This window comes from Oryx dammah, unplaced genomic scaffold (assembly GCF_014754425.2).
Source record: "Oryx dammah isolate SB20612 unplaced genomic scaffold, SCBI_Odam_1.1 HiC_scaffold_8, whole genome shotgun sequence".
NCBI classification, from domain to species: domain Eukaryota; kingdom Metazoa; phylum Chordata; class Mammalia; order Artiodactyla; family Bovidae; genus Oryx; species Oryx dammah.
In genome coordinates this window covers 60,311,983-60,326,316 of record NW_024070192.1, presented here as the reverse complement: position 1 = coordinate 60,326,316, position 14,334 = coordinate 60,311,983, and the positions used below count along the sequence as shown (strand labels likewise).

The 14,334-nt window shown below is 42.8% G+C and overlaps 1 protein-coding gene across 2 annotated transcripts in view; it reads right to left on the bottom strand.

Annotated features, from left to right (window-relative positions):
- Window positions 1-13,977, bottom strand: part of CA10 (carbonic anhydrase 10) — an 850,317-nt gene extending 836,340 nt beyond the window's left edge. The window contains exons 1-2 of one of the 2 annotated variants that reach the window (XM_040244303.1): window positions 13,295-13,977; window positions 11,777-12,401 (exon numbers count right to left, since the gene is read on the bottom strand). In XM_040244303.1, coding sequence (XP_040100237.1) covers window positions 11,777-11,837 — 61 coding nt within the window. In that variant the 5' untranslated portion in view covers window positions 11,838-12,401; window positions 13,295-13,977. Of the gene's footprint in view, window positions 1-11,776; window positions 12,556-13,294 lie in introns of those variants that run through there. The other variant, XM_040244304.1, reaches the window with a different exon arrangement.
- Between the last annotated feature and the right edge of the window lie 357 nt (window positions 13,978-14,334).

Sequence of the window (14,334 nt, the reverse complement as noted above, 5' to 3'; positions counted from 1 at the left end):
CTACTAATCAGGTAAGAAGACACCTCAAGGCTGAAGGAGTTTCATCAGGCCCCTCTCCCACAATATGCACTTTTGAGATAGAATGGCACAAGGTGTGTTATCCCACAGCAATAAGCAATTGACAAGAGTACTGGCTTGTTGAGCCATTATCAGTTTAAGGTTTGAGAAAAGAAAAATGTTAGTCTTAGGTGGTACCATTTTGAAGAAAGGCAAATTCCAAAGCAATACATAGTTCCATTAACGTAAGAAAAACGCATTAGTTAACTCAAGCCAGAACCAGGTGTGGTCAACACAATTAAATAAGCCTGTTTTAATTTTGTGTAGAGAAGGGAAAAAAAAAAAAAAATCTGCCACTTACAGTTTAATTCCTCCTGCTGCTTGGGGATCTCTGGCCTTCCTGCCTGTTACCCTTTCAGTTAGAGATTTTAAGATATTTCTTAATGTCACACAATGAGCAACAGCAGAGTTGAGATTAAATCCTAAAGACTTTAATATATATAGGATCCTCCCCCAAGGTTTTCAGTAAATGCTTTTATGAAGCAGTCAATGATGACCCCTTAACTCTTTCTCAGGGTCTTACTAGAGAGGTACAAGGTCAGCAATCTACAAATATAGTTTCAGTTAGTCTTTTATTATACCTTATCCTTACACTTGCCCATCTCAAACGTCACTTCTCACTTTTCTGTTTATCCACAACCTCCAAACTTCTTCCTATAATTTAATCTTGCTATCATGACATTTCAAAACCTAGAAAAATTTAGCATCGACAGCAAACTTCGATAATTTTCTTAAAAGTTTCATAACAGTAAAACTTTCCAAGTTAGAAAGGGACCTAGAAATTATCCAGTTCAATATCCTTGTTTAAAAGGAGAAAACTGGGGTTCAGACAATTAAAACTACTTCTTTCACAACACAACACAGTGGAAAACCAAGTACTAACCAAAACCTGTTCTAAATTCCATCCCAATAATCTTTTTTGAAAATCAACTGAGTCATTCTTCCCAATAATTTATTAAAACATGCTCTAGGAAGGCTCAAATTTCTGGACTCAGAAGATTCGCTTGTCCTTAACCCTGGCTTCCTGTCTGATCTGACATTAAGCAAAAATATCATCTTGAATGCCATGGATGTTCACAGCTTTTGCTTAATACTTTCTTGGGATGGACCACTATTGAAAGCACCTGTCAAAAAAGAAACAAGAAGTTCAAAATGGAGTCATTTATACTAAGGCTCGTGTCACCAAATTAAGACTTAATACCTAACCTAGCTGCAGTTACAGCCTCTCCTAGAAATATTACCTTAACCAGTCATTCTGGAATTTCCTGTGTGATCAGTTGTTCAGTCGTGTCTGACTCTTTGTGACCCTATGGGCTGTAGCCCGCCAGGTTCCTCTGTCCATAGGATTCTCCAAGCAAGAATCCTGGAGTGGGTTGCCATTTCCTTCTCAACTGGAATTTCCTAGTCAGCACTAATGAGGTTACCTGCCAGGTAGATTCTTCCTGTCCTCCAAAGAAAGGTAACCTTGCCTGAAACAATCAAGTCTTTGCAACTAATTTCCTTTTTCCAACTTCTGCCTGTAGTATGGTAAAACCACAAAAAACTTTGTATTCTTTTACCCAGTAATCTCAATACTGAGATTATTTAAGGAAATAGTTCAATAGTAATAAATATCTATAGACATAAAAACATATGCCCAGAATGTTAAAACTAGAAACAACATAAGTGCTCAAAAATAGGGGAAAAGATAAATATAAACAATGCTATTTTAGATAAATAAATTATTTCAAAACTATTACAAAGAAAATCATAAATGTTAAAGTGGCAAATGTTGGCCAGTTGTTCACCAAATCTTTCTCTTTATTCCTGGACCCAAGACTAGCCTGCAATTTCCAGTTTCTTTTGCATTAAGATATTGTCATGTGACTGACCAGTTTTTCTATCAGGCTCATAAACACCTCTCTGATGATCCTCCTCCTCCTCACTCTTTTTCCAATTATTAATGTTGATGCCAGGAACAACACTGGAAGCCATGTCTTGAAGATTACAGAGACTATCAGCCTTGAGACTCCCAAGTCACTACACAAACAGGATGTCTTCTCTTTTATCTTTTCCCCCTCACCAAGGCCCTATTTTCTCTCTCTCTCTCTCTCTCTCTCTCTCTCTCTCTCACACACACACACACACACACACACACAGACATCGACACCAATTAGATAATTAATATGAGCAGGAGGTGAGCTTCTGCTGTGTTATGTTTCTGAGACTGTTGGGCTTACTGCACACAAAACCCTGAATTTCCTGAACTAACACAACCAGCATAGCAACACAGGGGAATACTTAAGATACAATGCAAAGTTGTTGTTGTTGTTGTTTTTTAAAGTACAAAGCTTTAAGGGAAAAAAATTATAACTGCAAACTTTGAGAAATTAAAAATTCAGCCTATGAAGAAACAGTTTGTTTTCATAAATTTTGTTTGATACTACTGTTGTATCATACTTAGCATTAAAATTACCTCAATGACTTCTAGTATCATTCATGTTTGTAACACTAAAACACTTGCATATACAGTACCTTGCTCGTATGGAGCAATGATCAAGAAGGAGCATTTCAACTGAACACACAATTAGCCTAAACAGCAAATGCATAAATAAAAGTCTCATTTTTAATTTGTTCAACACATTTTACCTGTAGATATGGCACATTAAAAAACTTTACCTAGCTCAGTCAGACTCTAATTTTAGCAATTCTAATAGCAAGAGGAAGAAAAAAAAAGCTGCACCAATTTACACACTATTTTAATTGCAAAGGACCCTCATTTAGCCAGGCTTCCCTGGTGGCTTAAATAGCAAAAAATCTGCCTGCAAAGTGGGATACCTGGGTTCGATCCCTGGGTTGGGAAGGTACACTAGAGGAGGGCCTGGCAACCCACTCCAGTATTCTTGCCTGCCGAATTCCCATGGACAGAGGAGCCTGGCAGGCTGCAGTCAATGGGGTCACAAAGAGTTGGACATGACTGACTAAGCATGCACTCATTTTTCCACTACAACACAGAACTCCAAAGACATAGACTAAAACCACAAGAACATCTTCACCAAAGTAGAAAACAGGGAAGGACCCTGGTAGAGATAACACAAAATAATGACTTGACTACTTCATATTTCATTCTGTAAGATGTGAGTTACTTAGAGCTGGTATCATTACTGTGTACTGCAAGACAGAAAGACAGCAACATATTTTTATTCACACCCAGGCCACACAACAGACATTTATTATTCATAGATGTCTCTTTCTAACTCTCAGTATAATTTTATCATATCTACTGTCAAGATTAACAGTAGGAGCCTTTTTTTCTATATTCACCTATGTTTTCTATAATCAAATTAACAAGGAAACACACAACAAACCATCCAACTGACCATTTTCTCATAGTTATGAAGAGCAACTAGGAGATCACAGGCAGAATGATCAGCCAAGAACAGCAAACCGATTATGTTCTTTCAATTTCTAGGCTCCTGGCTCCCCTCCAGGGTTAAGAACCATTGGGCACCACAATTCTGTTACAAAAGGCCATGGGGGAAGTAAAGTTTTCTGACAGAAGATCAAAAACACCTTAGAAACCAGCTTCCTGTGTTGCTCTGCATGAAGACTAAAGAATGGGTAGCTTTTCACCTAAAGCACTCTACTTCATTGTTAACAGTGAGCCTTCTCAAGTGCTGGCGTCTCCCAAGCTGGAACCAAGTGAGTGGTTTGGGCTTCCCAGTTGGTAAAGAACCCGCCTACAATGCAGGAGACCTGGGTTCAATCCCTGGGTGGGAAAGATCCCTTGGAGAAGGGAACGGCTACCCACTCCAGTATTCTGGTCTGGAGAATTCCATGGACTGTGTGGTCCACGGGGTCACAGAGAGCCGGACACGACTGAGCGGCCTCCACTTCACTTTAACAGGGACAAAGAAGCATGGAGGAAGAACAACAATGTACCCATGGATCCTCAGTTCAAGTCTTATAGAGTGGTATTTCAGAACACAAAGGAGCAGAAAGACATTTTAAGCAACACTTAAGTGTCCCAACTAACACTGGTGTCTTTAATGCAGATAAAAGTTGAGTCTGAGAAGGAAATAAAAAAACTATTCAATAAGTTGCTCCCTGAAAAAGTTCCAGTTCTGACTGTATAGAGTAAGAAGCAAGAGGGCAGCTAACAGAGATGTCTTCTTCATTTTCCTCACTCTTAACCCCCATACAAGATCTCAATTGTGTTCCCCAGTGTCCTGAGAAGCAAGGAAAGTCATTCTAAATCAATCCTTGTTATTAATTTATGTACCAATTCAAACATTCATTATTGAGTATCTACTAAAATGTCAAGCCCCAAGTTGAGCAAAGGGGGAAACGTGCATCACTAAATATACATTCTACGAGGGCAAAGCTGTTGAGCTTACTATATTTTTTGTCTGGCCCAGTGCCTCACTCATAGGAGGCATTTATTAACATTTGTGAGATTAATGAACCAGCACATTAAATTCCTTCAGGGTGGGAGAAAATCCTCCCACAGACATGTACCTGTATTTGTCCTTTTTAAAGAATCCTATGAGGTATTTATATTATTCTAATATCATGGAGGAGGAATGCCCTGTATTCACTCAATAAGTCTGCCATCAAAATTGTTTGCCTTGAGGGTGAAAGCTTGCTTGTGTGTATGGCAGGAAGAGGGAGCAGCAAAAGAGGAATAGGTTGACTCATATCCTTCAGTTAACATGTTTATTCCAACTGTGGCATTCCTGTCAAATGTGTTGCGAAGCCAGCAGGATTTGGGTCAGGAAAATTCACCTGAAAGTCACAGGCTTCATTTTCTATTCTCAGCCCCTTCAGCCTCTGGGCATGATGTATTAGACAAAGTTAAAGATTAATTCTCCATTTACTATGAAAAAGACCCCACCTCTCCCAGATTAGGAGGAAAAGGCATTTGTAGGCTGTCTCCATTACAACCACTGATATATTTCCACTTCTATCTTGAAGTCACCTTAATGAAAATAAAATCAAACCTAAATACTGGCTACCTCATTACCAGCTCAATCTTGCTTTTATTATGAAGGCAATCCCAAACCATTTCTTAACATTTACAGCTCCCCACACCACCTTCACATGCTAGAAGTCTTTTAGTCTTGCTTAAGATTACACAAGATGAAAACAAAAAAGTAACAGGAAAGATTCAATTGTCAAAGGGAATAAGATAAAATTGTCACACTGCAAAATCTAGGGTTAGCCAATAGCATGCTGGCTCTTTTTCCTAGGGTAGAATTATGTGAATACAAACTAAGTGAGGAGATACATTCTGTAGTCTAAATCTGAAATATCAAAAAAGCTTCTGGGAAGCTAGTTGGAACTAGAGACAATACTGGAAAATAATTTGTGATTTTGTAAAAACAGAGCATAGCTAGGCTAAACCCAAAAGCTTTAACCCTGATTGGTCTATTTCTAAACAAGAGAAAACTAGACCTACCTTCCGGAGGACTGACCCTCCTTTAAAAGTTGCTCTCCTTGCAGAGAGAGGCACAAGGGTAATTTCTACTACTATCATATGTAAAGCATTATTATTATTAGAATCATATTTCCTAAATGCTCTTCTATCTCAGCCTCATCCATCATACTTCACCCTCTACTTATTGCCCTATTTCGGAGAAGGCAACGGCACCCCACTCCAGTACTCTTGCCTGGAAAATCCCATGGACGGAGGAGCCTGGTGGGCTGCAGTCCATGGAGTCGCGAAGAGATGGACACGACTGAGCAACTTCACTTTCACTTTTCACTTTCATGCATTGGAGGAGGAAATGGCAACCCACTCCAATTTCTTGCCTGGAGAATCCCAGGGACGGTGGAGCCTAGTGGACTGCCGTCCATGGGGTCGCACAGAGTCAGACATGACTGAAGCAACTTAGCAGCAGTAGCAGCAGCAGCTATTGCCCTATTTACCTCTTCACAGTCCCCTGAATTCATCATGTCTTATCTGATTACCCTGTCTTAGCTCATGTTGTTTCCTATGATGATTCCTCCCCTATCACACTCCTGGTCAATCAATAAAAGTCTTCCCAGTCAACTCTTAAGCTTCCTTTAAGACTCACCCCTAATTCCTTTCTGGCACTACTTACTCTCTTTCCTCTATCTCTCCAAAATCTTACCCAGGTTCAATCCATTGAATCCATGTAAAGAACCAAAAGGGAAAATAAAAATCACCAAGAAATTAAATATATTAGAACACTCCATATTCTCTCAATTCAACAGCTTCCAAAGTGGACTCCTCCCAACTTTTGAGTATCTCCTGAAGTGAATCTTTTTCCAATTGAGACATTCTCCACTGTGTATCTTACTCATTCCTATTCATCTTCTTTTGATGATATAGTTCCCTCTAACTTTTCTATCCAAACCTCTAACACCTATTTAACATTCTCTTTTGCCTTCAAGTCTGGCCTTCTCACATAGACAGCATTTATGAACTCTAGCAAATAATTAGTCATTATTCATACTGCTTTATATCACAATACATTTTGTATATTACAATACTGCTTTCATAAGTATTCTTCATATTTTTAATATCACTCTACATTATATGTATATATCTCTACTTTTATAACTATATTTTAAGCATAATATGGTAAAGACACAGATACTTTACATTTGTATAACACAAAGAACGTTCAAGATCACTCAACAGTTCTTTGAAATAGGCAAACAAGACAGAACTTCTCATTTCACAAATGAGGAAACAGACTCTTATGAGGCTAAGAGAATTGCCCAAAGTCATAAGGCAGATTTTGATTGCAGGGTGGGTCTTCAAACTCCCATATTCTTTATAAAATGGCCTACTACCATATACATTTATGGGCCTAGACCTCTCCCTGACCTACACCTCAGGCTCAAATATATAATGCTTAGTTAAGGTTAAAAGTTGGAATGGTAAGTGTGACTGTCTAGGATGGCAATAAAACTCCCTCTCCCCACTGAGCAAATTTTTTTTGACACTCACAATTCTTCACCCTCCCCCAACACACCAAGGATGTAGTACTTAGGAAATCTTTCATGTCACTGCCAAGAGAGTCATATCTATTGTATCTGCCATTTATGGTATCTGTGACTATAAGACATCACATGGGGAACTGAATTTAAAGAAACACTATCGCCAAGAAGGTTATCAGATTCTTTATCTTTTTCATATTTAATGGGATTTTCTATTACAAATCATATTGACAGCATATACAGCTTGGCACTTCGGAAGCACTTTAAAGTTGAGTCTATACTGAGTTATAATTGACAAGCAGAAAGAAGAAAAATGCTGCTGCTCCCCTGGGAATAAGCACTACATTGCTCCCAGTGATTTCCAAGCCTCATCTCAATATTGGGCTCACACAGATAAAGTGGGTCACACTCATAACTATGTACCAAAGCCCAATGTTACCAGTCTCATTTATATGAGAAAGAAAATTAAGAGATATTTCAAGGCAACACCTCACTGAAAGTAGGAGTTGTACTCAATTTTACAAAATGCACTAGCTAATGTTTGTTTTTGGAATTTTTGTTTGTTTGTTTGCTCACTTTTAAGCAACCTGTTATGGGATGAAGGCAAAGATTCTATTTATTCCTCACAAACCCATGCAAAGTTTGCAGGCAAAATTATATTATTGCAAACTTAATATGCCTGAGATACTGTGCTAAGTGAAAATCATTGATCATATTATCTAATTTAATCTATATGACAAACATGTGATATATACTACTGTCTCTTTCTACATGTAAGCCATTGATGTGAAACCATTTAACTTTCAGATTAGGAGAAAATGTATGAAATATTCATTTCTTTCAGGTATTGCTGATCATGAGACACTGGAGGCAAATGGGCAACAGTTTGTCACTCTGTTTGAATGACAGAGTCACGTACAACGCAAACACTATCTTAATTCTACATCTAGACTGCAATCGTCCTAAAATTCCAGTTCGAAACTCTCTAAGCCTTACCTCCATTTAAGACAATTTAGTCATTCAATTGGAGATATCAAAATAAAAAATAACGAAAACTTTAAGAGAAATCTTATACCAAAACATAAATGATATACTGAATTTTGACTCAGAACTGTGTGTGAATCCTTCAAGCTGAACTTCTGTGGGCTTTGGTTGCCTCATTTATAAAATCACCCTACAAATTTTGATACTAGATGAGTTAAAATGTGTGCAATATTACATAATACATGTGAAAGTATCACATAATTCTAATTACTATTGCAGTTATTATGAATAAACTGACAAGGAACTAAAGTTATATACAGTTATATATAGAAAAGTAGGATGTTCAACACAAATTAAATCAGAAAGCTCTCTTTGGACCAGAAACTTCTCTCCTGGTGCTGCTAAGTATTCATTCTCGCTGATCTGAGCTGCATTTGTAAGAAGGAAATAGTGTTCTTGCTAGCAAGAGGAAATATTCTCTCTCTCTCTCTCTTTCTCTCTCATCTCCACAAATCTTGGCCGCCTGACATTTTCAGTAAAATGAGATGTCAGCCAAACATACAGACCCAAGAACTCCCAGATCATGACATTCCCTCTTCAGACTAGCTGTGCTGTCCTGAAGTAACCAAATTCTCTCAAGTGAAGGCACACATGCTATGTCCCCAGTAGCTAACTAAAGCTGGTTAAGCTAGCTAGCAGACCCCTCATCCCATTTACTCAGTTTCATCATAACAAAATGATTAATGCAAAGCCATGAAACATACAAGCTCAGGTGTCTGTATTTTAAACAACATAGACACATAGACCTAGGGAGAAAATTCCTTTGGGTGTACTTTTAATTTAGGGGCTGGGGTAGGATGAGGGTAGGAAAAGGGAAGTGTTAATCACCCAGTCAGGTCTGACTCTTTGCAACCCCATGGATGTCAGCTTGCCAGGGTCCTCTGTCTATGGAATTCTTCAAGCAAGAATAACTGATTTGGGTAGCCGTTCCCTTCTCCAGGGGATCTTCTTGACCCAGGGATGGATCAAACCCTCCTGCATTGCAGATATACTCTTTATCCTCTGAGCCACCAGGGAAACCCCTGAGGGTAGGAACCTTTGGTAAAGGAAACACTAAGTTACAAAATTCCAGAGCATTCCTGAAAGCCAACTGAAATTCAGTCAATATATTTTCTATAGGCCAAATTTACTACCAAAATCTCCCTTTTGCAGAAGGTTTACACTGCAGACTTTTGCTGGCCTCTTCTACTCTGGTATTCCTCAGTAAGGAAGCCAAACACAAATGTAACAAACATAGACTCCTGGTAACTCAGTAACAATTAGTACCCATTTACTAGGCAGGGCAACTGATCGCAAAATGGTAGAGAGGTGCTTTTTATAAAACTTGTTTTCAAAGTTAAGATTTAGTAGGTTCTATGAATACATGCTTAACATTACTTTCAGTAAAGCTCATTCATGATTAAATTAAGACTGCAAATCACAGAAACAGAAATGATAAGCCCACTAAACCCTCCCTGAGCCAATTATTTAACCTTAGTGCATTGCATTCCTCTGAGGGGTGCCAGATGGGAAACAAAGTCTCCCAAAACGTAGCAAATATGAGTCATAAATTACTAATGAGAATTGTGATATACACAGACATCACCAAATGAGCATCTCTATTCTTCTTATAGAGGGAAAAGGCTACCTTGATTTTAGAGAAAGAATGACCTTTTAAAGTTAAGTTTATGTGTGTAAATAATGAGTCCATAATGTTGTATCTCTGCCTAAATGTCTTCATAAAGAGTAAACGAGTGCTGATCATAACTAGGCATTCCAGTTAGCCTTAGGAATGCTAACCTAATAGCAATTTTGCTTATACTTTTATTTTCTCATTACATAACAATGATAATTTAATAAATACATGTGAAAGGCCACATACTACACAACAACTCTCCTGGGTTGGAAATAGCTTCTATTTATGTAATTTAGCTGCTGATACACCAAATCTAGTATAGCTGTGACAAATATTTCACTAATGCCTCTTTTGGAAGCTAAGAACAGACTCGACTTGTTCTCAGCTGGTTCTCCTCTGTGCTGGCCCGCCCAAATGCAGAGTAGGGGTTAAGGACAAAAGATGGGGAGGTCCAGAGCATTAATGTTAACCTTTTGTAAATCTTAAAGGAACTCAGTTTGTCTGATTTGAAAATCATTTATGATGTGAGGAAAGAGGCAGGAAAAGGCTATTTTATAACTAGTAAAATAACATGGAGAAAAGAGAGAACTTGAAAGAGATGTGGAAGAGAAAGATGTAAAATGTGGCCTTGTAAGATGCCACCTAGTCTATCTCTAGATATATGACTGATATAAACCTTTACAGTCACCTGGAAATTTTTTTCTCATACATGTAGGATGCATAGAGGAGTAGAGGATTGGGAGTGACCCCAGGGCACTTTTGTCTTCTAGGTATACAACATATCTCTAAAGTTTATAGAGGCAAATTTCTAACAACGGTAGCCAAGCCTCAAACAGAATGATTTAAAATAAAAGATCCCCCATTCCTGTCCTGAATAATGATATTTGGAACTGGATCCAGAATAAAGGCAGACAAGGGTTTTTTTTAACATCCAGAATCAGGTCTGGTTTAAAGGGTGGAGACTGGCTGAGCAGAACAAAGATAGAGGAAACATGCCCCTCCATCCTAAACCTGTTCAAATAGGCCTGCTCACAAAGGCAAGGTTTCTGTTCTCTTCTGTTGACTTCATGGGAACTTGGCTGAGTCCCCAGTTCTGCAGAGGGATGCAGGCAGAGGGGAGTACTGCACACAGGCTTTACCCTGGGTGCTTAAATGATAAATGTGAAAGAAATGGTGTGGACACTGTCAGTGGGAGGAGGCACTGAACTGAACCAAACAGGGAAATACTGCTTAGCCTGGAGCTTTTCTTGTATCCCTACTCCATACCTTCAACTTCCTGCACTGACTAGAACACTGGAAATCAAAATCCTTCCTAACACACACACACAAACACACTCACACACACAGAGCCAGGCACTAGCTCTGCCTTATTCATTTCAATGTCCTGGCTTCCCACATGCTCCTAAATCCACACACTGGCACCAGTATCCTGAGGTCTGTAAGTCTGAGCCAGTAAGTACATTCTTAGCACTGGAAATTAGGAAAGATCATGATTTAAACGGGTATTTATGATACTATGTTGTGTCAGATAGATTTTGCTTTTTTTTTTGGCGGAGAGGGGGGGGTCTGATGTATTTGGGGAAGGGATGGAGTATATCTACATCCCTTTGGTCCCTGCTGGTACTTTCCAGTCTCCATACCCTCCTGCAGTCTCCTGAAAGTGCCTAGATATTAGGGCAGGGCTCTGCATCTATTTTTTACAACCAGAAACCATCTAGTTTGGGAACTTTGAAAGCCAGAGGAAGGCAGCAGGGGTTGCCAAGGCTCAGATTTCCTTGTCATAGTTCTCAATCAGGAAAACAGTTGGAAATCAACACCAGTTTGCCTCTTCTTTCTTATCTCTCCACCCCTACAATGTTCCAGGACTCCCAGATATTACCTCCAACACACACACACACACACACACACACACACACACACACACACACACTTGGGTTTAGAAGCTTTTTAATTCTTAAGGCAGCAAACCCACTGAAAGGGTCTCTGCCACCATCCCTCTTTCGTCCCACCCCACGAGGCTACTTAATTGTCTACACACAATAAAAACCCCATACATTCCAAAGACCATAACATAACCCGGACCCGCCTGTGACTCCAGCACGCGTCCCATACCTGATATGCAGACGATGAAATTGGCTTGAAGAAGAAAAAGCACCTCCCAGACTATTTCCATCCTCTGATTCTCATTCCAAGTGCATCACTCGACGTGAAAACAGTGGGGGAAGGGGGAGCCCCACAAGGAACACACACGCGCACCCTTCCTAGCGAGCGCACACTCGCACTTCCACCGGATAGTCGGCCAGGGACAGTCACCCCCAAAATCAATATCGCAGTTTGAACTGTTCCAGCAAATTTCCCCTCGGGCTCGACGGACGTGAGCCCCAGACGTGCTGACACATGACCGATGCCTCGCTGCCCGGGAGGTCTCCTTGCTCACCGGTCTCTGCTCCTTGCACAGGCAGCGGAAACAGCACTAGCAGTGGCGGCGGCAGCCGCCCGAACGCCCCAGCTCTGGGCTCTTCCTGCAAAAACGAGACCCCGATCCGCCTGGCTCTCCAAGAAGACATAGACGATAGCCCCCCGCCAGGCCGTGCCGTGCAGTTTTAGGTCCCTGGCTGCTCGCAGTTTGCAGGCTAAGCCCCGGCAGTCCGCGACGAGTTGCCCTCGAAGTCCGCCCCCCTCACCGGGGCATGGTCAGAGGGTGACTGCTCCGTGCCGCGCCGTTCTCTTCCTGCTCCTGGGTACCAGAGGGACGCAGACACAGCATACAGAGAGACAGAGAGGCAGGGTTACTGCCCGAGCCTGCCGGCCGCCTGCCGCCTCCGCAGACCTTTCCTCCCGCCCCAGTCTGCGCGCAGCCTGCCTCCTCGGAGCCCGGCTCGAGCGACACTCCAGGGCGTGGAGCGGGGGCCGTGCGGGGCCGGCTCCCCGCTGGCCTCGCGAGCTCACGGGCTTCCCACGGCGCGCGCGCCTGCTGTCCCTCTCCTATTTTTCTGGTCTCCCCAGAATCTCCAGTTCCCTCGCTTCCATGGTCCGCGACTAGCGCCGCCGCTGCCGCCGCCGCCGCCGCCACGATTTTCCGCAATGCAACTGCAGGGGTCGTTATTTCCTCGTCTACGGATCCCGGCGCCTTCCGATTCCGCGGGAAGGCGGCGGGCGGGGGCTGGGGGGCGGGAGAGGGGCTCGGCCAGGTGAGCAGTCTAGCCGAGCCTGGGCCCAGCGTCACCCTGGCCGCCCGCCGCTCGGGGCGGAGGCAGGAGGGCGCGGCGGGGAGGCGAGGCCTAAGGCGACCATGAGGACGGGAACGCGGGGCGTCGGGCTTCGGGGCAGCACGGCCGCCCAGGCCCAGAGCCGAGCCGCAGCCCCTCACTCTGCCCCGCCCTGGCGGCTGCTGTCACTACAGGATTTGGGGAGATTTTCCCTCTCCTTAAAAAGAACTTTGCCAGCGGGTTAGGAGCGGGAGACCCGGGCGGACTCATCTCACGAGTGCTGCGCTGCGCTCCCTCCGCTGTGGAGTATTGGGGATTTTTTTTTTTTCTTTGCATAATTCATTCCACTCCCTCTCTCCTGTCCCTCTCCTGCCCCCCTCCTCCTGCCCCGTTTCCGCTCCGGTGCCACAACAGTACTTACCCTAGAGTTCTCTCTGCAGGCTTTTAGACCAGGTCCTGCAAGTCCCTCACCTGCCTCCTCCTGAAACGGGGAAAACCCGTCTTTCCAAGCCCGGGTGCGGGCAGTGGCCACTGCCAAACACGCCTCTGCCTAGCTCCAGGAAGATCCAGGGCTATTGGAAACCCGGGCTCCAGGAGAACGGGCTTCGCTTCTTTTCTTTCGTTTATTCTGTTTTTCTTTCGGAAAGCTCAAGTGCTTTGCAGGCTTTTGCTGGGCTTCAGATCACTGCCAGCAATACTCAGCAGCTTCTTCAGATTTTCCCGCACCAACCGCGCGAGCGCGCACCCACACAAGCCTAGAGCTCGGGTCCTCTAGGCCTCGGGGAAGGTGGGGGCGGCCGGAGCGCCAGCAGCCACACAGGCGGAGGCTGTCCCCGGAGCCTCACGCTGTTCCGCAGAAGGTCCCCTCCGCGACCAGGAAAGGACTTGCTTCCGGTCAACAGCTCGCGGTGTAGATGCAAAGGAGTCGGAAGGAGACCCTGGGCTCGGGACTGTTTCCTTTAGAAGGCTGGCAACGAGAGAAAGAAAAAAAAAAAAATGCAGAGTTGTATTGCCTCTATGGCTGCTTTAGAGGTCTGAGAAACCCCCAGACGCACCACTTTGGGAGTGCTGAAGAAGAGGACAGTGAGCGGGAAATCCCTGAAATGATCTCGGATTGCTCTGCGTTCTTGTTCAGATTGCAAACTATGACGTTTGGAGATTTTGCACGAGCGCGGATGGACACACAACAAAGACACGTAACCCGCAAGGGTTGTTGTTGTTGTTGTTGTTTGTACTTTTTATTTTGGAAGGTTTAGAAACCATTTCAGTATGAGGTTTGGGGTTCGGTCTAATAACTGCATAAAGGATGGAGAAGAAGGGAAATGGTTACAATTATCCGCACAGTAAAGTTAGTCTTCCAGGCAGTGTGGCTTGTGAGAGTGCGGGATTGGAAGCAAAGGAGTTACAGTGCAGCGTTCCCAGGATTCTTGAACTAACTGTTCAGGAAGAAGTGCAGCTGCC